This window comes from Haliaeetus leucocephalus, unplaced genomic scaffold, assembly GCF_000737465.1.
Source record: "Haliaeetus leucocephalus isolate CR32 unplaced genomic scaffold, Haliaeetus_leucocephalus-4.0 Scaffold932, whole genome shotgun sequence".
Taxonomy (NCBI): Eukaryota; Metazoa; Chordata; class Aves; order Accipitriformes; family Accipitridae; genus Haliaeetus; species Haliaeetus leucocephalus.
The window spans coordinates 11,628,452-11,647,157 of NW_010973368.1; the positions used below are offsets into that span (position 1 = coordinate 11,628,452).

General features: G+C 36.6%; 1 protein-coding gene across 1 annotated transcript; it reads left to right on the top strand.

The window, feature by feature from the left end:
* The first annotated feature begins 416 nt into the window (after positions 1–416).
* Positions 417–13,401, top strand: CPSF2 (cleavage and polyadenylation specific factor 2, 100kDa). The gene is made up of 14 exons (XM_010583859.1): positions 417–817; positions 2,303–2,462; positions 2,554–2,659; positions 4,192–4,321; positions 4,652–4,767; positions 5,322–5,509; positions 5,931–6,221; positions 7,312–7,412; positions 7,746–7,946; positions 8,578–8,730; positions 9,312–9,537; positions 11,420–11,719; positions 12,694–12,828; positions 12,932–13,401. The coding sequence occupies exons 1-14, from the start codon at positions 606–608 to the stop codon at positions 13,022–13,024; spliced, it is 2,412 nt and encodes an 803-aa protein (XP_010582161.1). The 5' UTR covers positions 417–605; the 3' UTR covers positions 13,025–13,401.
* The last annotated feature ends 5,305 nt before the right edge of the window (positions 13,402–18,706 follow it).

Genomic DNA, 18,706 nt, shown 5'->3' on the forward strand with positions numbered 1-18,706 from the left:
CTCGGGGGGCAGCGCTGCGGGTCGGCCCCAGCCCTCGCTGCCGAACGCTCCTCTCCTCCCCGCGGGGAGCCGGGCTCGGCCCGGTGCTGAGGCGTGAAGCGCTCGGCTTGTCCTCGCCGAGCTCGCCCTTCCTCATCTTCTTCTTTCTCCTCTTCCTCTCGGGACTGGCGTGGGCGCAGGGCTCGGCCCCTTAACGCCGGGGCTGGCCGGCGAGGTTTGCCCCATCAGGGCCGGGCCGCGGTTTCGGCGGCGGGGCCCGGCAGGGCGCTGGAGCCGCCGCGCGGAGCCCCCGGCCCGCCTCGGGCAGTGGCTGGGCTTGAGGGGCCGCAGCCCTGGATGCGCCATGTCTCGGTGCCCCCATACGCCCCTGGGGGGGGGGGGGGGGCTGTTAACGGCACTGCTCCTAGTGAGCCTTTTTTTTAATTCCTTGTTAAAAAAACCCTCTTTCTAATAACAGAAGACCTACAACGATCAAAAGTTACTATCTGAGAGTTAATTGATATCCAGTAGTTGTATTGAACAGTATTCACGTGTGTTATCCTGCATATTCTCAGAACTGTATGAAGTTAGATCTAAATAAATAGACTTTTCCCTTGGTTCAGTCAATGAAATATTTTCTTCCCTCGTTCAGATTAGTTCTTTTGGAGATTAAACAGTTGGAGAGGAAAATGACATCGATTATCAAGTTAACTACGCTTTCAGGGGTGCAGGAGGAATCTGCCCTTTGCTATCTGTTACAAGTAGATGAATTTCGTTTTCTTTTGGACTGTGGCTGGGATGAAAACTTTTCTATGGATATTATTGATTCTCTGAGGAAGTAAGTACTTCAGTTTGTACACTTTTTTTTTTTAATAGGTCTTGTCCTTTTCTGAAAGTTTCCAAATTACCATGTAATGGTATGTGTATGGTGATGTTAAATACAAAATTGTTCTTTTGTTGTTGTTGTTTGAAGTATGTTTTATGTGAAGTGAATTATGCTGCTGAAACATTTTCAGTAGAAGCTTGGGTTTTTTCTTGTGAGTCTACTGAGTTACATCTTTTAACTGTAATTTTCAAACTGTTCTGTGTTTGTTTTGGCTTGGTTGTTTTGGTTTTTTCTGTAAACATTTCATAAACAGAGAAGAGTTTATGGAAGACTGAGCTTGGCTCTAAACTAATGTAGAACGGTTAACTAAGTTTTAAATGAAAGAATCCTTAGTGTATGTAGGTGGAATACAAAGTGGTTCAACTCTAGCCTCTTGTTTCAAGTTGAATAGACTGTCAGTCAGGAAAACAGCTTCTGCTAGTTATCCCAGCCCTGTAAAGAAATAAACCTGTCTAGACTTTAATACTGAACTTCTGCAGATTTACAGCAAGGAGCCTTGCTGATGCAAGCATTGATTACAAGGCTAGGACTGAAACATGGAAATTCCTGAAAGAAACTAAGCTTTGTGATGCTATTTCTATAAATTCACTTTTCTAGCATTGACACACTTGTAGTGTTTGAAGTCTTAATTGAGGATTAGTATGTACTAAGGATAGTTTATAAAATTTTTCAAGTGATGATAATTTATAAATTTTTTTGACTGTCTTACCTGAGAAGCAATTAGATTAAATCCCCTTTTAAATAACAGCCATCAAGAAGAATGTCTGTGCCCTGGTTACTATGTGAGGGAACAGAAAGCTTTCAGCTCAACTTGTATTTTCACTTGTTGCATGTGTTTTATGCCCTCAAGTTTTTCAGTTATGATAGGTGGTAAGTTTTTAGTCTGAGTTCTTATTTTATGCAACACTTTGCAAGAAAAAAATCTTCTGTTTTTAAAATTAATAAAAAACCCCAAATTTATGTGCCACTTAAATGATATATTTGACCTTTTCTATTTTTAAAGAAATATATTTTGATTTGATCCTTATCAGTTCAAAGATGGTGGTGTCTTTGGTCCTGTTACTTGATCTTTCTCATTAGGAGAAAATTTGTAGCATGTCTGCATTGATAGTATTTTTGGCCCCTCAGTTAGTGTACCTTCTGGTGTCCAGGTGTATATTAAGGTCTTTTTAATCAAGAATTTGATGTGAAACGTAAGTCTTCCAGACCTTGAAATTATGTTTTTGGAAGTCACTTGCATTTTAAAGTACTTGAAGATTTGGAAATAGCTGTCATTTTTAGCTATGATTTTTAAAACTTTGTTCTAAAGCTGGAAGGATATAAGTTTTCTTGTTTGGCATTCAGACTGTGTATGTGTTCTCAAAGTAGCCATAATAGGGAGTATCTGACACCATACAGAACTCTTTTCACCAACTTCTGTTGTCCCTCTTTTTGTAGACACGTACACCAGGTTGATGCTGTTCTTCTTTCTCATCCTGACCCTCTACACCTTGGTGCTCTTCCATATGCAGTTGGAAAAATGGGGTTGAATTGTGCAATTTATGCAACTATTCCTGTATATAAAATGGGACAGATGTTTATGTATGATCTCTACCAGGTATACTTAAGTTGATACTCTCATACACAACACCTTTGATATGGTAGAGTGCTCATGTTCTTGAATGCTTTATACTTCTTATTTGTTTTAGTCCCGCCATAATACTGAAGATTTCACACTCTTTACGTTGGATGATGTAGATGCAGCCTTTGATAAGATACAACAGCTGAAGTTTTCTCAGATTGTGAACTTGAAAGGTAAAGTTGTCACTAAAGTTTCAATAAATGACTTTTAGTGAAAGGCAGCAGAGTCATTAAGAGTTAAAAGTAACTTTTTTTTTTCAAGGGAGTAAGTTTTGAAATGTGCATTTTGCAGGGCTGAATTCAGTAGCAGTGTGCGTCAGTCTATATCAGCTGAGTGTTTGCCTCAGTAATTGTATGTGGAAATGGGTAGAATTTCCACTTAACGAGGAGGTCATGCCAAAGCATATTTAGAGATTTGTTTCTCTTTTGTGTTTTTGTAACTTTTCTTGGAATTAGCTCGTCTCTCAAATGCATTTACTCATGCCTAGTGGTAGATACCTCAGAACTCTTCAGTAACCAGTAACACAAAGGAAAGCTTTCTAGAGAATGGATAGGTTGCAGAGATTAAGTTACAGCATGTGGATGATTTAGTGAGGTCTTCACTGACTCTGAATGATACTTAGTGTAGCTTATTGCTAGGAACTGTGCAGCTTTTCACTCTTGTTGAATTTAAAGATCAGAATGAAATGGAAACCATGTTCTTGAACAAAGACATGTACAATCTGACCACCAGCAGCTTGTCTCTGAGATGCAGTATGTCCCAGTTCCTGAATGCTGCTTGCCAAAATACTTGCCCTGTAATTTGGAAAATAGAAATGGGATGCCATCCTTGAAAGTCTGCTGACCCTTTTTCAAAATATTTGTAGCAAGCCTATGTCCATGCTGCTAACTTTTACATCCTAAAATTAATTTTAGTGAACAGCTTTTTTAAAACACCCTACTTTTTTCATATTTAATGGAAGTGACCCAGAAAGACTCAATGGATACATCCATCCAATAATATATGTTTTAATTATTATTAAAGCTGTGCACTTCTGTTCAAGTTGGTGGAATGCAGTGAACTCGGTGAGTAATGGTCATGGGATGGTCTAGTTTTACTCTGACAAAGAAATGGGCTAGCACCAGTGATGAGGAGCAACAGTGCATTATTTTAAAAAAAAAAAAAAGGCATCAGGTGCTGAAAAGATTAGTCATCCCTGACTGCAACACATGAACACCTTTCCTGGTATTGTTTGACTTGCACGTTTGTCATTCTGGAAAACTTCCAGTTTGTGTAATTTATATGTGTGTTTTAAGTACCTAGACAGTGAATGATATATGAAACATTTTGTGTTGCCCCAGAGAGGAGTCTGCCTTTCACCAGTGTACTTGCTTGCTTGCAATATGTTTGTTATATCATTTACTGTTGTTTAGATCTGTAGTTACAGCAGCTCTGCGGTGCCTCTGAATACTGGTGGGTGGTGGAGGGAAGAAGTGATCTTCACTTTAGTTTCTTTTTCTGGAGGCAAAATAGAAGTGAATTGCAAAAAATTTTGAAGCTAGTGGTTAGATGGGAAGGACAGATATGTTACTGATTTTTCATACTTCATTTGATGTTTTTCCCCAGTAATAATTTTGGCATTCAGCTGTTTAAAATTACTCTCTCTTATTCAGAGTAATGGATTTTAATACATGTAACGTACCTAAAATACTGAAAACTTTTGTAGGCAAAGGACATGGTTTGTCAATCACACCATTGCCAGCTGGCCACATGATAGGAGGCACAATTTGGAAGATTGTCAAGGATGGAGAGGAAGAAATTGTTTATGCAGTTGATTTCAACCACAAGAGGGAGATGTAAGTTCGACATAGCAATACATATTTCTTAGATGTTGTATTAGTTGTGCATTGTTTAGTGTGTGATAAACAGGTATGGTAGTAGTAGTGCCTTTCCAGCTCTAAGATGACCGCTAATTTTACTTGCATTCAGATTAATCAATTTGAAACAAGCATTAGCTCTGGGTTTCTTCATTCCACTCAGTTTTATTTATTTCTAAGTTTGAAGCAGGAAACATTCAGCTACTGAGGAGTTTGATTTCTGTACATGCAAACATCTGGAAACTAGCTGTCTTATTTTTTCTCATAAAATAGAAGTGCAAAAAGTGAGATTTTGCCTTTTTTCCACAGCCATCTGAATGGATGTTCCTTGGAAATGTTGAGCAGACCTTCATTGCTTATTACAGATTCATTTAATGCTACTTACGTACAACCCAGGAGGAAGCAAAGGGATGAACAGCTACTAAGTAAGTATTCTGTTTGGGCTTGAAAATAGCAGTAATGTGATTTATTAGCCACTGTAAATTGTTTTTCTATGAAAAATTCATAACTATCCAAACTAAGAACCTTTATTAAAATGTAACAAATTTTGAATTACTCTTTTCTGGTGGTACTGATCCTGTGGGTTAAACATTTTCCTGAACGCAATGAACCTTATTTGAAAAAAGTGTATTTTACCCAGTATCAATTAATCTCTTAAGGGATTTTTAAATTACCTTCCTCAGAACATTTTTCTTTAAACTCCATTTTACTGGGGTTTTTTTGTTTGTTTTTTATAAAGAAAGACCAAGTAGTATCAAGGTAGTGAGATCTTCAGAGCTACCAAGAAAACTCCAGCTCCCTTCAATTTTGGTGGAAATGTGGGTTTGGATCTCTTTTGAATTTTGATTTATTTCTGTGTTCAATTTGCTTTTAATTATGATTGCTAGTGTGATGTAACAAACAAAAAAAGCCAAGCCACAAACATTCTGATTTTGGTTCGAAGTGTAAGTGGGTTTTTAATGTTTTTAATTCTTCTTAGCTAATGTTTTGGAGACATTACGAGGTGATGGAAACGTATTAATAGCTGTGGATACAGCAGGCAGAGTTCTGGAACTTGCTCAACTTCTTGATCAGATCTGGAGAACGAAAGATGCAGGATTAGGAGTCTACTCTCTAGCACTTTTGAATAACGTCAGCTACAATGTAGTGGAGTTCTCCAAATCACAGGTTTGTTTTGATTTTAAAATGCAGTTATGAAGAGGGTAATGGAATATATGCAAATGCATTTTGTTTTTCTTTTTAACAGTAAAAAATGGCTAAATGCTGGGTGTTGTCTTTATTCCATAGTACGTGTTTGTGTCTCTCATCTTTTGATCAAGTAACACAGAGTCCAGTCATGGCTATGGGCATGTTTCTTGATACTCATTTCTGTTGTTATCACAAGACTTATTAGCATAGCTTATAGCTGTTAAAAAAGAAGACATAAAGTACTTGTTTCTGTGTTGTTTATGCTCAGCATTATTTCTGCACTTGCTGAGAAACATCGGTGTAATCACGTGCATATTGCATCCTGTACATCATATCAGGTTTGTACCTTATTGTAGAACTTGTATTCTTATAGGTAACTTTTTGTTAATGCATATTTTAGGTTGAATGGATGAGCGACAAGTTGATGAGGTGCTTTGAAGACAAGAGAAACAATCCTTTTCAGTTCCGCCATCTCTCCTTATGTCATAGTCTGTCTGATCTGGCTCGAGTGCCTAGTCCAAAAGTGGTTCTTGCCAGTCAACCTGACCTAGAGTGTGGGTTTTCTAGAGATCTTTTCATTCAGTGGTGCCAGGATTCCAAAAACTCTATCATTTTAACTTACCGCACTACACCTGGAACACTAGCACGATTCCTGATTGATAATCCTTCTGAAAAAGTTATAGATATTGAGGTAAGAGCTGTCTGTGTATATCAAAGTTTTTTATTGTGGGTCATCTGCAGGAATATGAGCAAAACAGAACTTAGTTTCCTCTTTGCTTCTAGTGGCAGAGGGAAATCTGAAATCACTGTGTTGCATGTTTAACCAATTGTGGATAAACTTGCATAAAAATAGGTCTCATATTGGGAATTGCAAAATGCTTTTTGGTGGTGTGGCAAAACTCGTATTCCATAGAGATGAGCGTGAAGTTGCTTTTAAATATTTATTTTTAGACAACACTTTGTGGTTTTGTTATAATAGAAGAAATTCTGCTTGCAATTGATGTACAGATCACAATATATGATGGATTATTCTTGCTGGAAAATACTCTGGTTTTGGATAAGGGGAGAATTAAGTCAAATTAGTATAGTATAGCCCACCAGAATTAGAAAGATAAGCGAAAGTTAGGAATTATAACACAATTATTATTCATGCTTTCAAATTGTTTTCAATAATTTATATACCTGTGTCTACTTCTCTTGTAAACATTGCTAGCTTATAGGAGACTCGTGTGTTTGCAGTGATAATTTCAATCCTGATGATGCAGCTTTAGTTTAGTTCTAGACTGGATTGGGAGCATTGAGTTACAGTATTAGACTGTTACTAGAATTCAGTATTATTTAGTGTGACCTATACTCTAATTTGATTTTCAGAAAACAAGAAACAACTTACCATTGTTTTGCCTGCTAGTATGACTTTGCCAGGTTCTTCTGGTTTGACATTAGTGACACAAAAATTATAAAAAACACTGCTCATCTCAGAATATTTGCATTCACGTATTAGAGATATTTCCTGAAGATGTTTCAAGAAATTTTTGTAAAGCTATTTGACTTTAATGCTTTTAGAAATGCTTTTCTGTTAAAGTAGACTCTACTAATTGATTACATTGTCATGATGTTGCCATGCCAAGGTGCCACATGTTTGCATAATCTTGTCTTGTATGTGACATACAAGTTGTACTTGCACTTTGTACTTAAATACAAATATTCTAGCCAGCAGTGTGTAGGAAAAGTAGTAAAATCATGTCAGCTACTCACAATATTAATTTTAATTCTGTCTGCAGTTGAGAAAACGTGTCAAGTTGGAAGGAAAAGAGCTTGAAGAATACCTAGAAAAGGAGAAGCTGAAGAAAGAAGCAGCAAAGAAGTTAGAACAGTCTAAAGAGTAAGTATATTGGCTGTTCTTGCATTCTTCTGTTATGGTCAGAGTTGAGATTTCATTCTGCTGCTTCAACCATTTAGAGGGATAAATGAAAATCATAGTGCTGGTAGACTTGTCTGAGGGCACTGAGGAATTGGGAGTGGTTGTCTTTTAATCTTCTTGTTATTATAGATCTGTTTCATCTGCTGTTTGACTGTGAGCTCTTTCTCAGATACCTAAACTGCCCTTGTCCTTGGTTAGTGTTATGTCAACTGTTACTTTCCAGTCAGTGTGTTTATGTAATATTAAACCTGAAGGAAAAAAGGAAGTGCTAGTTTTTTTGGAACGTCATTTCAGGGCAGATATCGATTCCAGTGATGAGAGTGATGCTGAAGAGGATATTGATCAGCCAACTGTACATAAGACCAAACATGATTTGATGATGAAAGGTGAAGGTAGCCGGAAAGGAAGTTTCTTCAAACAGGCAAAGAAATCTTACCCAATGTTTCCAGCCCCTGAAGAAAGAATTAAATGGGATGAATATGGCGAGATTATCAAGTATGTGGTGGTAATGCATACTAACATATAGTAGCTATGAAATAATTCAAAACCAGAAGTAATAAAAATCATAATTTTGTACTCTTCCAACCACAGTAACTTTTGAATAGTTAGGACAGTTTGCGTTAAGTCTCACAGGACGCTTATGATAGGATTGAAGCTGCAGAGTGCTGATCCTTGGCCTGTGTTCACATGTTCACACCTCTTAGGGTGTGCTTCCACTTCAGGCTTTTTTTTTTTAAATCTTGTGAGATTTAATTGATTTTTTTTAACCTGACTTTTTTCCTGCTTTAAATTACACATAATTTTGATAAATTTATGATGAGGGGGAAGAGCATTGTTCAGCCTAGAAAAATCTAGTGATACTTGTCTTATTTGCGTAAGGAATACTGCTAGGAATCCTCAATTTGCTAGTATTTCCCAAGATATCTTTGTTAAGATAGGAAGATGATAATTTCCAAATGACTTCTGTTCAAATGTGGAAATATTGAAGGCAAGTGTAATAAAATTGTTGGCAATAACAATTATAAAACATCTCAGTAGTAATAATCAGCATTGTTTGTTTTTATATTATGTAGTGCTTTGGGTTTAGTGTAAGACTCCTAAAAGCAAAATGCCTTTTATTCTTTAGACCTGAGGATTTTCTAGTTCCAGAACTTCAAGCAACAGAAGAAGAAAAAAGCAAATTGGAATCTGGTTTGACAAATGGAGAAGAGCCTATGGACCAGGATTTGTCAGATGTTCCTACCAAATGTATTTCTGCAACAGAATCCATGGAAATTAAGTGAGTGGCTTTGTTGTTCTTGTCAGTTCTGCTAAAATGGTGGCATGGGTATGGTTCAAATTGGATAAAAGGCTAGCTTGGAAGTGAGAAAGTGGAAAAGGGCTTGCTTTTTAGTTTTTTCCCCCAAGTTATCTAAGGTAGTTTTTTGCTAGTCTTTCTGGGAGCATAGTACAGAGTCTTACAGTTCCTCACTGTCTTAAGAAATTTGCAGTTTGTTCCCTGTCTGATGGGAGACAAGTGAAGGAGGAAGAACAAATGATACAATAGTATGTTAGCATAGATACTCAAGTGTATGTATATGTATTTTGTTAAAAGAACAACTTACTCAAACATGCTTATCTCATGTTTTGGATAACTATGTAAGTGAATGTTGGGAATTTATGGTGTTAAGTACACATACATGCTGATATTTGGCAGGTCTGTATTTTACTGATCCATAATATATATTGTGCTGACAGCTTTTGCTGATGTAAAATAATTTCAAAATATCTTCCATTTTTAAATGAAATATTTTGGAGCACTCGAAGGTTTAATCTTTTAAACTAAAAAATGTTATTCTTGGGGTTTTTAATTCAAACTAGAGCCAGAGTTACATACATTGACTATGAAGGACGCTCAGATGGGGACTCAATTAAAAAAATTATTAACCAAATGAAACCAAGACAACTGATCATTGTCCACGGACCACCTGAGGCCAGTCAGGACCTTGCAGAATGTTGCAGAGCTTTTGGTGGAAAAGATATTAAAGTTTACATGCCAAAACTGCATGAAACTGTAGATGCAACCAGTGAAACTCACATTTACCAGGTAAGGTACTGGAATTTGTTAGTTGTGTAACTACTGTGAACTGCAGTAGAGCTGTATTGGCAGACTCTAATTTGGCCCTCTGTCCTTTGGAAGAGGTGAGGTGGTACTACCTGTGTGTACACTTGGTTTTGTGTGATCAAGACATTAGTAGCATTTTTCTGTCTTCTAGGTAAGCGTTCTCCTTACACTTACTATTCAGAAGAAGTGTTTGAGAGCTTAAACATGAGATCAGTGTGTTTTTACCTGTAGTGCAAAAGGCGAGGTTCATGTCCATGGGAACATCAGTTTATTCAAGTCTTAATAGCTTTATAATGCCTATGTGTAGAGTACCACTCTACAGTACTTGTAATTCAGGATTCTTTTTGGAATCTGAAGGGGAGCCTTAGAAAGCAAAGATAAAAAAAGTCCTTTGTGCCTAAATAATACTTAAGAATGAACATGTAAAGTTAGGAGCAAGTTAATGTTATCAATAAATAAATAATACACACGTAATGCCCCAAAAAAGTGAATGTGATGGTTCGTGGAAAGTAAGGTTATAATATGTGTTGTGATATGCAATATGTGTTGCTATATTGCATTTAATTTTCACGGTTAAGCTCTAAATAAGAAAACTTGGCTAATTTGGCTGAAGTATGTGAAAATTGTGTATGGTCCCGATTCAACTTTTGAAGTTGTTTAGAGGAAAGTCTCTCGCATGCACTTTAGGATTAGTCCTTTATTGCTTCTGTCCTTTTAAAATTAGTAGAAAAACGTCAGTGGAATTGTTGAAAGAGGTATTTTTGCTTCTTTCCAGAGAAGAATCTGTTGCCCTGTAGCAAGTAAAAAGGTCCAGTTATTCAAAATTATCCCATTCTGATGGTTTTAAAACAGCAGTGTTTTCTGTGTTTGGTTTGTTGGTGGTTGTTTTTTTGTTGTGTGGGTTTGTTTTTTTAAAGCTATGAGGATTGCTAGTGTGCAGGAAGTGACAGGAATGTGATTTTTTTTTCCACAAAATATTTATCTGAATAAAATTGTAATTGTCTCATATTTAGTATCAATTTTTTATATATATATAAAGGGGAAATTCAATCTTCTGCATAGCTTTAGTTTGCTTTTCTGTTTGAAGCTTTCTGTGCAGATGAAGTACACTGGAGACGTTGAATTAGAAAATAATAGATATGAGTGGGGCATCAGAATCCCAGTGTCTTTTCAGTGAACTGTGTTGCAGATGGATAGGTAGTTGCAGTATCCTTCGTACAGTTGCAGCCTTGATTCTGCTATGGGGATGATGCACAATCTCATGTGGATAACAGTCTTTCAGAGTAGGGCTTTATTTAATGGGTTAAGGTCCTGGAATGCACCAGAGGAGTCAGTATAAGGTAATGTTTTGGTCACTTTAAAATGTGATATTTACAACATCCCTTCTTACAATAATATATTAATTGTAATTTTTTTGGAGGGTTGAAATTTGGAACTGCTGTCCAGTAACCTAAATGTATCTATAGAAAATTTCCTTAGATTTACTAAGGCCAACTGAGGAACTTCTTGGCCACAAAAAAAGTTTCTGGTGTTTTAAAAGGAATTGATTGCACTTGCTGTAAGTTTAACTCAAGTTTGCAGTTGTATAGGTGGTTCTTTTATTTTAACCAAAACAAAAAAGGTATTGATCTCCGCTGCTTTTTACGTTGAGTAGTGATGTGAGGGTTATAAGAATTATATTTTAAAAGTATAGAACATACTGCCTTGGTGATACCATTTCTCTACTTTCCCTCCCCAAAAGAGTGTGAATCAAACCTATGTGGAGAGACAGTGAAAGGAAAACCTGCTAATTTTTAAAGCTTGAAGTAGGAACTCTCTGTGTTTTCCATCGAACTAACAGTACTTTTATTTTTGTGCAACCCAGGTCAGGTTAAAAGATTCTCTTGTCAGCTCCCTTCAGTTCTGTAAAGCCAAGGATGCTGAGTTGGCTTGGATAGATGGTGTTCTGGACATGCGGGTTTCAAAAGTGGATACTGGAGTTATTTTGGAAGAGGGAGAGCTGAGGGAAGATGAAGACTTAGAGATGCAAGTAGATATGCCTTCTTCAGACTCTAGTGTCATTGCACAACAGAAGGCCATGAAAAGCCTCTTTGGTGATGATGACAAGGAGATGTGTGAGGAGAGTGAGATCATTCCTACTTTGGAACCTCTGCCACCTCATGAGGTACAGAAATTACGCTGATCTGGACTCAAACAGCTCTGTATTTATTTGTCTTTTTTGAGTGCTTAGAGGTTGATACAGTGATCTTATTCAAATGAAAGCCCAACTGAAACTGGATTTTCATGTTTGTTTTTCTCTTTGTTAAACCTGGTACTGTTCTTTGTTCAGATTATATGTTTTTCAGCAAGGATGATCTCTTGCATATGCTAACAGTGCCTAGCATACAGTACCATCTATTTATGAAGATAAGATTTTAATTAACATGTTTCATATTTGTAGTTAGTACTTGCAGATTGGGAAATTAATTGGCGTTTAGTCACTCTTGGATTTTATTAACGTTTTGTTGATGCTATGGAAAATACTTCATATACTGGAGATACACATCTTTGAAATTCATATGTCTGCTTCTATAGTAGTGATTTGAGAGTTCATTAAATCTTTTCTAGAAATTTATCTTTACTCTTAAATTAAAATACTTTGCATGTGGGTAGATATTATTTTATCTTTTCATTGAATGATTATAATGCCTTCTAATCCTGGAATTGCTTTTTAAGATACTCTTGCACAGTCCTGAATATAGTCTGTTCTAGGAGTTAGATAAATGTGGAGACAACTCTAAAGCCTGTTGAGATTCATGACAACTGTCATAGAAGTATTTAATCTGATCAGCAGTACAGCTTACTGCAGCTCTGTCCCTGGCATAACATGGCTTGGAAGAGGGACCTTCAATGTCAGCTTTCCATTTGTCTTCAATATGTGAGCAAAGACAGAAACTTTTCCTTTACTTGACGGATAACTTCTAAGGCCTTTCTATCCTGGAAATGTATTGCTGTAGGTGAACAGAAATAGAACCAATCTTCTCACTTATAGTCCTGTAGTCTAGGCTACACTGCTGCCAACGCAATGATAAGGAGATCTTTGGAAAAATGGAAGGTATTAAGTAGCAGAAGTATTAAAATTGTGTGTATTGTTTAAAGGTTCTTGGACATCAGTCTGTGTTTATGAATGAGCCAAGACTGTCTGACTTCAAGCAAGTTCTCCTGCGAGAAGGAATACAAGCTGAATTTGTAGGAGGAGTGCTTGTGTGCAACAATCTGGTGGCTGTTCGCAGGGTAGGTGTTCTGTGTCTTAAACATGTTGGTAAATAATAGTCAATGAAAATTAAGTTTCTCATTGGTGTAAAGATAATAAATTGAAACATGTCTTTTGTTTCAGACTGAGACGGGGCGCATTGGATTGGAAGGCTGTCTCTGTCAGGACTTCTATAGGATAAGAGACCTTTTATACGAGCAATATGCTATTGTCTAAGGAAAGTGCTGCAAAGATGTTTTTACTTGAACTTTTAAAGACAGTGGGGATTTCTCCCAATTTTGACTTTTTGTAGTTTTCTAATTTATATGGGGGAAACCTAATTCATAAAGAATAATTAACTATCCTGAACATGTAAATAACTGCTACTGTCATTCTTCATAAATCTGTTGGTACATTCCATGTTGTTGATTTTCAAATTGTTATGACTTGCCGTCTCCAACATAACACATTATAAATGAATTTATGACTGTGAGCCCTTCTCAGGAAGGGTTCAATTTGTCAGGGTGTGTTTTGATTTCATAGATACCCTGCCAAAGAGTACAAAATATATAAAAGTCATTCTTCTGTTCTAAAACAAGTTTAGATAGGGAACTGTGGTTTTCTTTGGTTTTGTTCTTCTTGGGTTCTGTGTGGTTGGTTTTGTGGGTTTTTTTTTTCCTTTGGGGTTTTTTGGGGGTTTCTTTGGTTTTTTTAGTAACTTTGAGGGGACAGTCTTGAGATTGTGGGTGTTTCTTGTTTGGTTGGTTTTTTTTGGTTGGTTGGTTTTTGTTTGTTTTTTTTTTTTTAAATGGCAGTTAGTTAAAGTATATTTTTAATAGCCCATGTTAAAAGCTAGACTACCTAAACTTTCCCCCAGTGTTAATCTGGCTACATCTTAACATATCTGCTCCATTTTACTGATTTGTTCCAGAACAGCATTTCATATTCTATATAAAGTATTAATCTGCAGGATCAAAAAATTACTTTGGAAAGGTACTCTAAGATGACTGGATGATATTGTCAGGCAGTTTAAAATCCAGTAATTGTCTGCTTCAGATTAACTTCTGTACAAATTTACAGGATTTGTAACGACTAGCTTTTGCAAAATTATGCCAACTATAAAATCTTTTCTGAGTTCTGATTTTAATACTTTCAAAGTACTTTATCCATGCACTGCTGTTTGTTCAGAGTGCATTGAGCCAAGTTCGGGAAGATCCTTTATCTTGAAATCTGAGTTCATGTGATGTATTTAATGCTTTTGTGCCATGTTTCATTCTAGTTGCATGTTTTGTGCCATTTTTCATTCTAGTTGACAGTGGGACTTAGTGTAGCTGCTGATGCTAGGAATTGACCTTACTTTTTAGGTGAACCTGAGCACAGTTTGGGGCGCCTTAATTTCTCAGAAATTAACTTATGCAAACAAATGGCCTCTCAAGTTTATTTAATCCTTTTTTTTTTTTTCCCCTGTCCACATGTGAACCACCAGCCTTGGCAGTGGAGGGTTGCTTGCTTGTTTTTACATACAACAGCAATGTAATATGTGCTTTCTGTGTGTATGTTTAAATAAAACCTTTTGAAAAAGTGGCAAAAAAATAGCCCTGTGGGCTATCAATGGAAAGGTAATTTACTTTACAACTCATTCTTGACAATTAGTTTTCTACTTGATTTACAGACTACTTATTCTGTTTAAAATAGTAACTCAAAACCTGAAGACTGTGTTAAAAAAACAAAACAAAGCCACAGAAAAAAACCCCGAACCCAAACTGCTAGAACTATATATATTAAAAATGTAAAAAACTTGAAAATTTAATGGTGAGTGAGAATGTATTTTGATACACAAAGAAAATCTTGGCTAGGAATGGCTGAATGTGTTGGGGGTTTTTTTGTTTTGGTTTTTTTAAGTGTAGAAAAAAATGTTTATTTTCCATTATATTGGCAGCCAGAACTTCGTAGAAATGCTCTGTCTTTGTAGCTGTTTTGTAGCAATGCTATGTAAACCTACATGCTGCTGGATGCTTGTTGGTGAATACTGTTGTATTCCTATTGTTGCTGATACAAATGAACTTTTATAAAGTGAATTACTTTGTACATGATCATATTGGCCTTAGGACTTTTTAAACTTGAGGGCTTAGGGTGGGCAGAGATCACACATGCCTGCATGGAACATAATAAAGAAAACACCCCTTAGAAAATCAAACTGAAAATAGCACTGTTTTTAAGAAAGGAATAAAGACAGTGTGACCGTGAACCTTTCTATCAGTTTTGTTTGGCGCTTTTAACCTACTGATTCAAATTCAGCTAAGTTTAACAAAAGTTTGGTGTTATCATTCACTAAATTCCTGTACGTTCTGGTAAGGGGAGAACCCCAAATTAGTGCCATCACTAAGGAAAAGGCTCAACTATGAGCAAAACAGCTAACTTCTTTTTTTTAGTCTGTTCAGCGTGTGTGGCTTGAAATCAGACCTAGGAAGCTGATATGCAAGGCGATACTAGTCATCTGAGTGCTGGGACTGGGGAAAGCTGGGCTTGTGGACAATTCTGGTGGTGAGAGGGATGCAGGGGAATACAGGAAGTCTGTAGTAAACATACCATAGGCTGTAGCTGCGTTGTGGGACAGGTGTGCTCCTTGGCTATGCATTCATTCCTTGCAAGCAGTGTGGCACTGAAGCAAATTCCCATGAATTTTGCCTGGTCTGCTATCAGTTCTCTGACATATTATTATTATTATTGTTCTTTTCTTTTGTTTGTTTGTTTTGTTCTTAACTGTGATTTGCTTTAAACAATAATTGAACTTCTCTGTGTAATTTTCAGAGTTACTAATCTGGTTCTTGTTTGTATCTGAAATGAAAGATTCATTTCCCCTTATCGCCACAAATGTCAGTGCTGCCACGGACTGTAAGCTGTATTTTCTGACTTTTGCATTCTCTTCATTAGCAGTAAAAATTTGATAAGGAGTACCTTTTCTTACTCTTTGCTCTATTGCTCTTAATGGCAAGCATATTAACTTACAGTCAAACCTAGTTTTGGTGCTTAATGTCCATTTAAAAATATTTTTTCTACGGGTCTTAAATAATTCAGATTCCTCAGCTAAGAAGAGACAAGGGGGTGTGGAGACACAGGAAATGCAGAAACTTGCCTTCCCTCATCCCCAAAGTCTGTAGTATTTGTAAGTAAATCCTAGCTTTTGTATTCTTTACTTCCTGTGCCTATGTAACAGAATATGAAGACATATTTCAAAAGATTAAGGGAATGTAGAAGCAGAACTCTTCAATAATAATAATAAAAAAATTCTAGAATTAATTGTTAAGCTGTTCCCATTGTCTAAATATAGCTTTACCCTGAAGTTAAATAACTTTATGGTGGGTGACAGTCTCATTTTTAATCATTTTACTTTGACAGTACATATATTGGATGTGAAGTGAAGCTGAAAATCTTTCTTGTTCTCTGTCCTTGGACAATATTTAGACTTAACCAGATCCACTTCTCAAAATACGCTGTTAATGGAAAGGTAGTGCACTGCATTCAGTCAGAGTAACAGTCTTGTGAGAGCATTTGAGATCTATTTGCTGGTAAAACTTGTTTGGAAAAGTGGGAATTCTCCTGTATCTGTACTAGCTTTTAATTGCAGTCAAACCCTATTCATTTGGAATAAACAAGCAAAGAGACACCCTACCAACCCCAAACCTTGCCCCTTCCACCCCATCTAAATAATTGTTATAGATGGTTGTACCCTAAAACACTTACTTTGTGCTGAATCAAGATTTCTTTGATAAGGCATGACATGTATTATTTCAGTTAGGAAAGAGGAGTGTATTGCCTGGGGAAAAACACTTAAAACTACTAAAATTTTTTGAGACTTTGGCAAAAGAAATCTTACTGTAAGGATCTGAACATTGCACAATATTCTGTTTCATGGCTTTTGCAGATGTGTTCGTAGTTTTAAAAAGATGGTGCTGGGGAAGATGATCTCGCAGTCAAATCTGATAAAGAAATGTAAACAGTAAACAATTTTAGGTCTTGATCTGAAAACTGAATAAGGAACCAATGGTAGTTCAAACTGGGATAATGAAACTTCAAAAGAATCTTTAAAATTGCCTGTTGAAATTTAATTTTAAAAATACTTTAAACAGTCTTAAGTCTTACCTTCTGTCGTGGTTTAACCCCAGCCAGCAACTAAGCATCACACAGCCGCTCACTCATTTCCCCCCCCACCCAGTGGGATGGGGGAGAGAATTGGGGAAAAGAAGTAAAACGCATGGGTTGAGATAGGAAGGGTTTAATAGAACAGAAAAGAAGAAAATGATAATGCTAATAAAATGACAATAGTACATTCCAATCCTTTTATTATTACAAGCGATGCACAATGCAATTGCTTACCACCTACCAATCGACACCCAGTTAATCCCTGAGCAGCAATCCCTCCTGCCCCCACTCCCCCCCAGTTTATATACTAGATGTGATGTCACATGGTATGGAATACCCTTTTGGCCATTTTGGGTCAGCTGTCCTGGCTGTGTCCTGTGCCAACTTCTTGTGCCCCTCCAGCCTTCCTGCTGGCTGCGCATGAGAAGCTGAAAAATCCTTCACTTGGTCTAAACATTACTTAGCAAAAACTGAAAATGTTAGTGTGTTATAAACATTCTTCTCATCCTAACTCAAAAACATAGTACTATACCAGCTACTAGGAAGACAATTAACTCCATCCCAGCTGAAACCAGGACACCTTCTCTGAGACTCTTTCTGATTGGAAAAGAGATGTGATGCAAAGATCAAAGTTTGCATCACTAGAATTTATTTTGTAAATGGGAATCGGTTGGGTGGCTTGTTTCCTGCAAGTATAGAACAGGGTAGTTAGCCACAGTTGATATGAGCAGTGTTCATCTTAAATGAGAGTACTTTTATTCTTTCCAGTGAGTTTGAACGCTTCCATTATAATAATACAAGCTTTTGTAGAAAATCATCTTCCATGAAGTTTGCCAGCAGGGCAGATAATTCATTGAATGTTTTGGATGGTCTAAAATTGCATCCTCCCTGCATGATAAGCAGTATATGTTGTGAACTGTTAGTGTACATCACACTGCTTGACCAGTATTAACCAAGAAATGAAAGAGCATGTTGTTTTGATCAATCTAAATTACTTTAATTACATTAGTAAAATTCTTAATTCCTTGTCCTAAAAGGTGTCTTGGTGTTTCTGGCAGAGAAATTCTGAAGAGTAGTTGCAGTTCAGTGGTAAGTGAACTGATCACTCCTTTCAGCTCAGTAACGCTTGCTCGCAGTGGTAGAAGAGGACTATAGAAGTAGTATTTAAAATATCTATTAATTACCAAGTATGTCGTCTTGTGCATAGTGATAGTGTGGAGTTTTGATAAATATGGGAGAACTAGATTGTTTCATGCAGTGCACTTTAAATTTTACTCTCCTTGATAGGTTACGTATTACCACTGTGATAAGAAGTGGAAAAAAAAAAAAAAGACTGTATTTTTGAGTACAACTTCCAATAAGCTATGTAGCTGTTTTCCTGGAAAGGGATCCATAGGAACTAAAAATATTATGAAAATGCAAGTTTGGTATATGAGCTTTAAGCAGTAATAACCTGCCTGTTGTTGCATAATCCTCTTGGGTGATGCAAGCTGGATCTGTGGTTCAACATCTGCCAAAAAGTATAGTTTGTAACTGCAATCTGGTATTCACAAATTTTGATAACGAGCAAATACATGATTTCAGTTGTGTAGGCTTTTCTTAATTATTTATTTCTCATTTTCAGTTCAGTTTTTCTGAAGTGCTAAAAAGTTCTCTAAAAGGTGTTTTTGACAAACAGTTCTAAAGAAATTTGCAGTGATGGTAATTCCAGTTAAAAAATAAAAAAAAACAAACCACAAACCTTCTGTCCAACTCAGCACAAGGTTGGTACCAGTT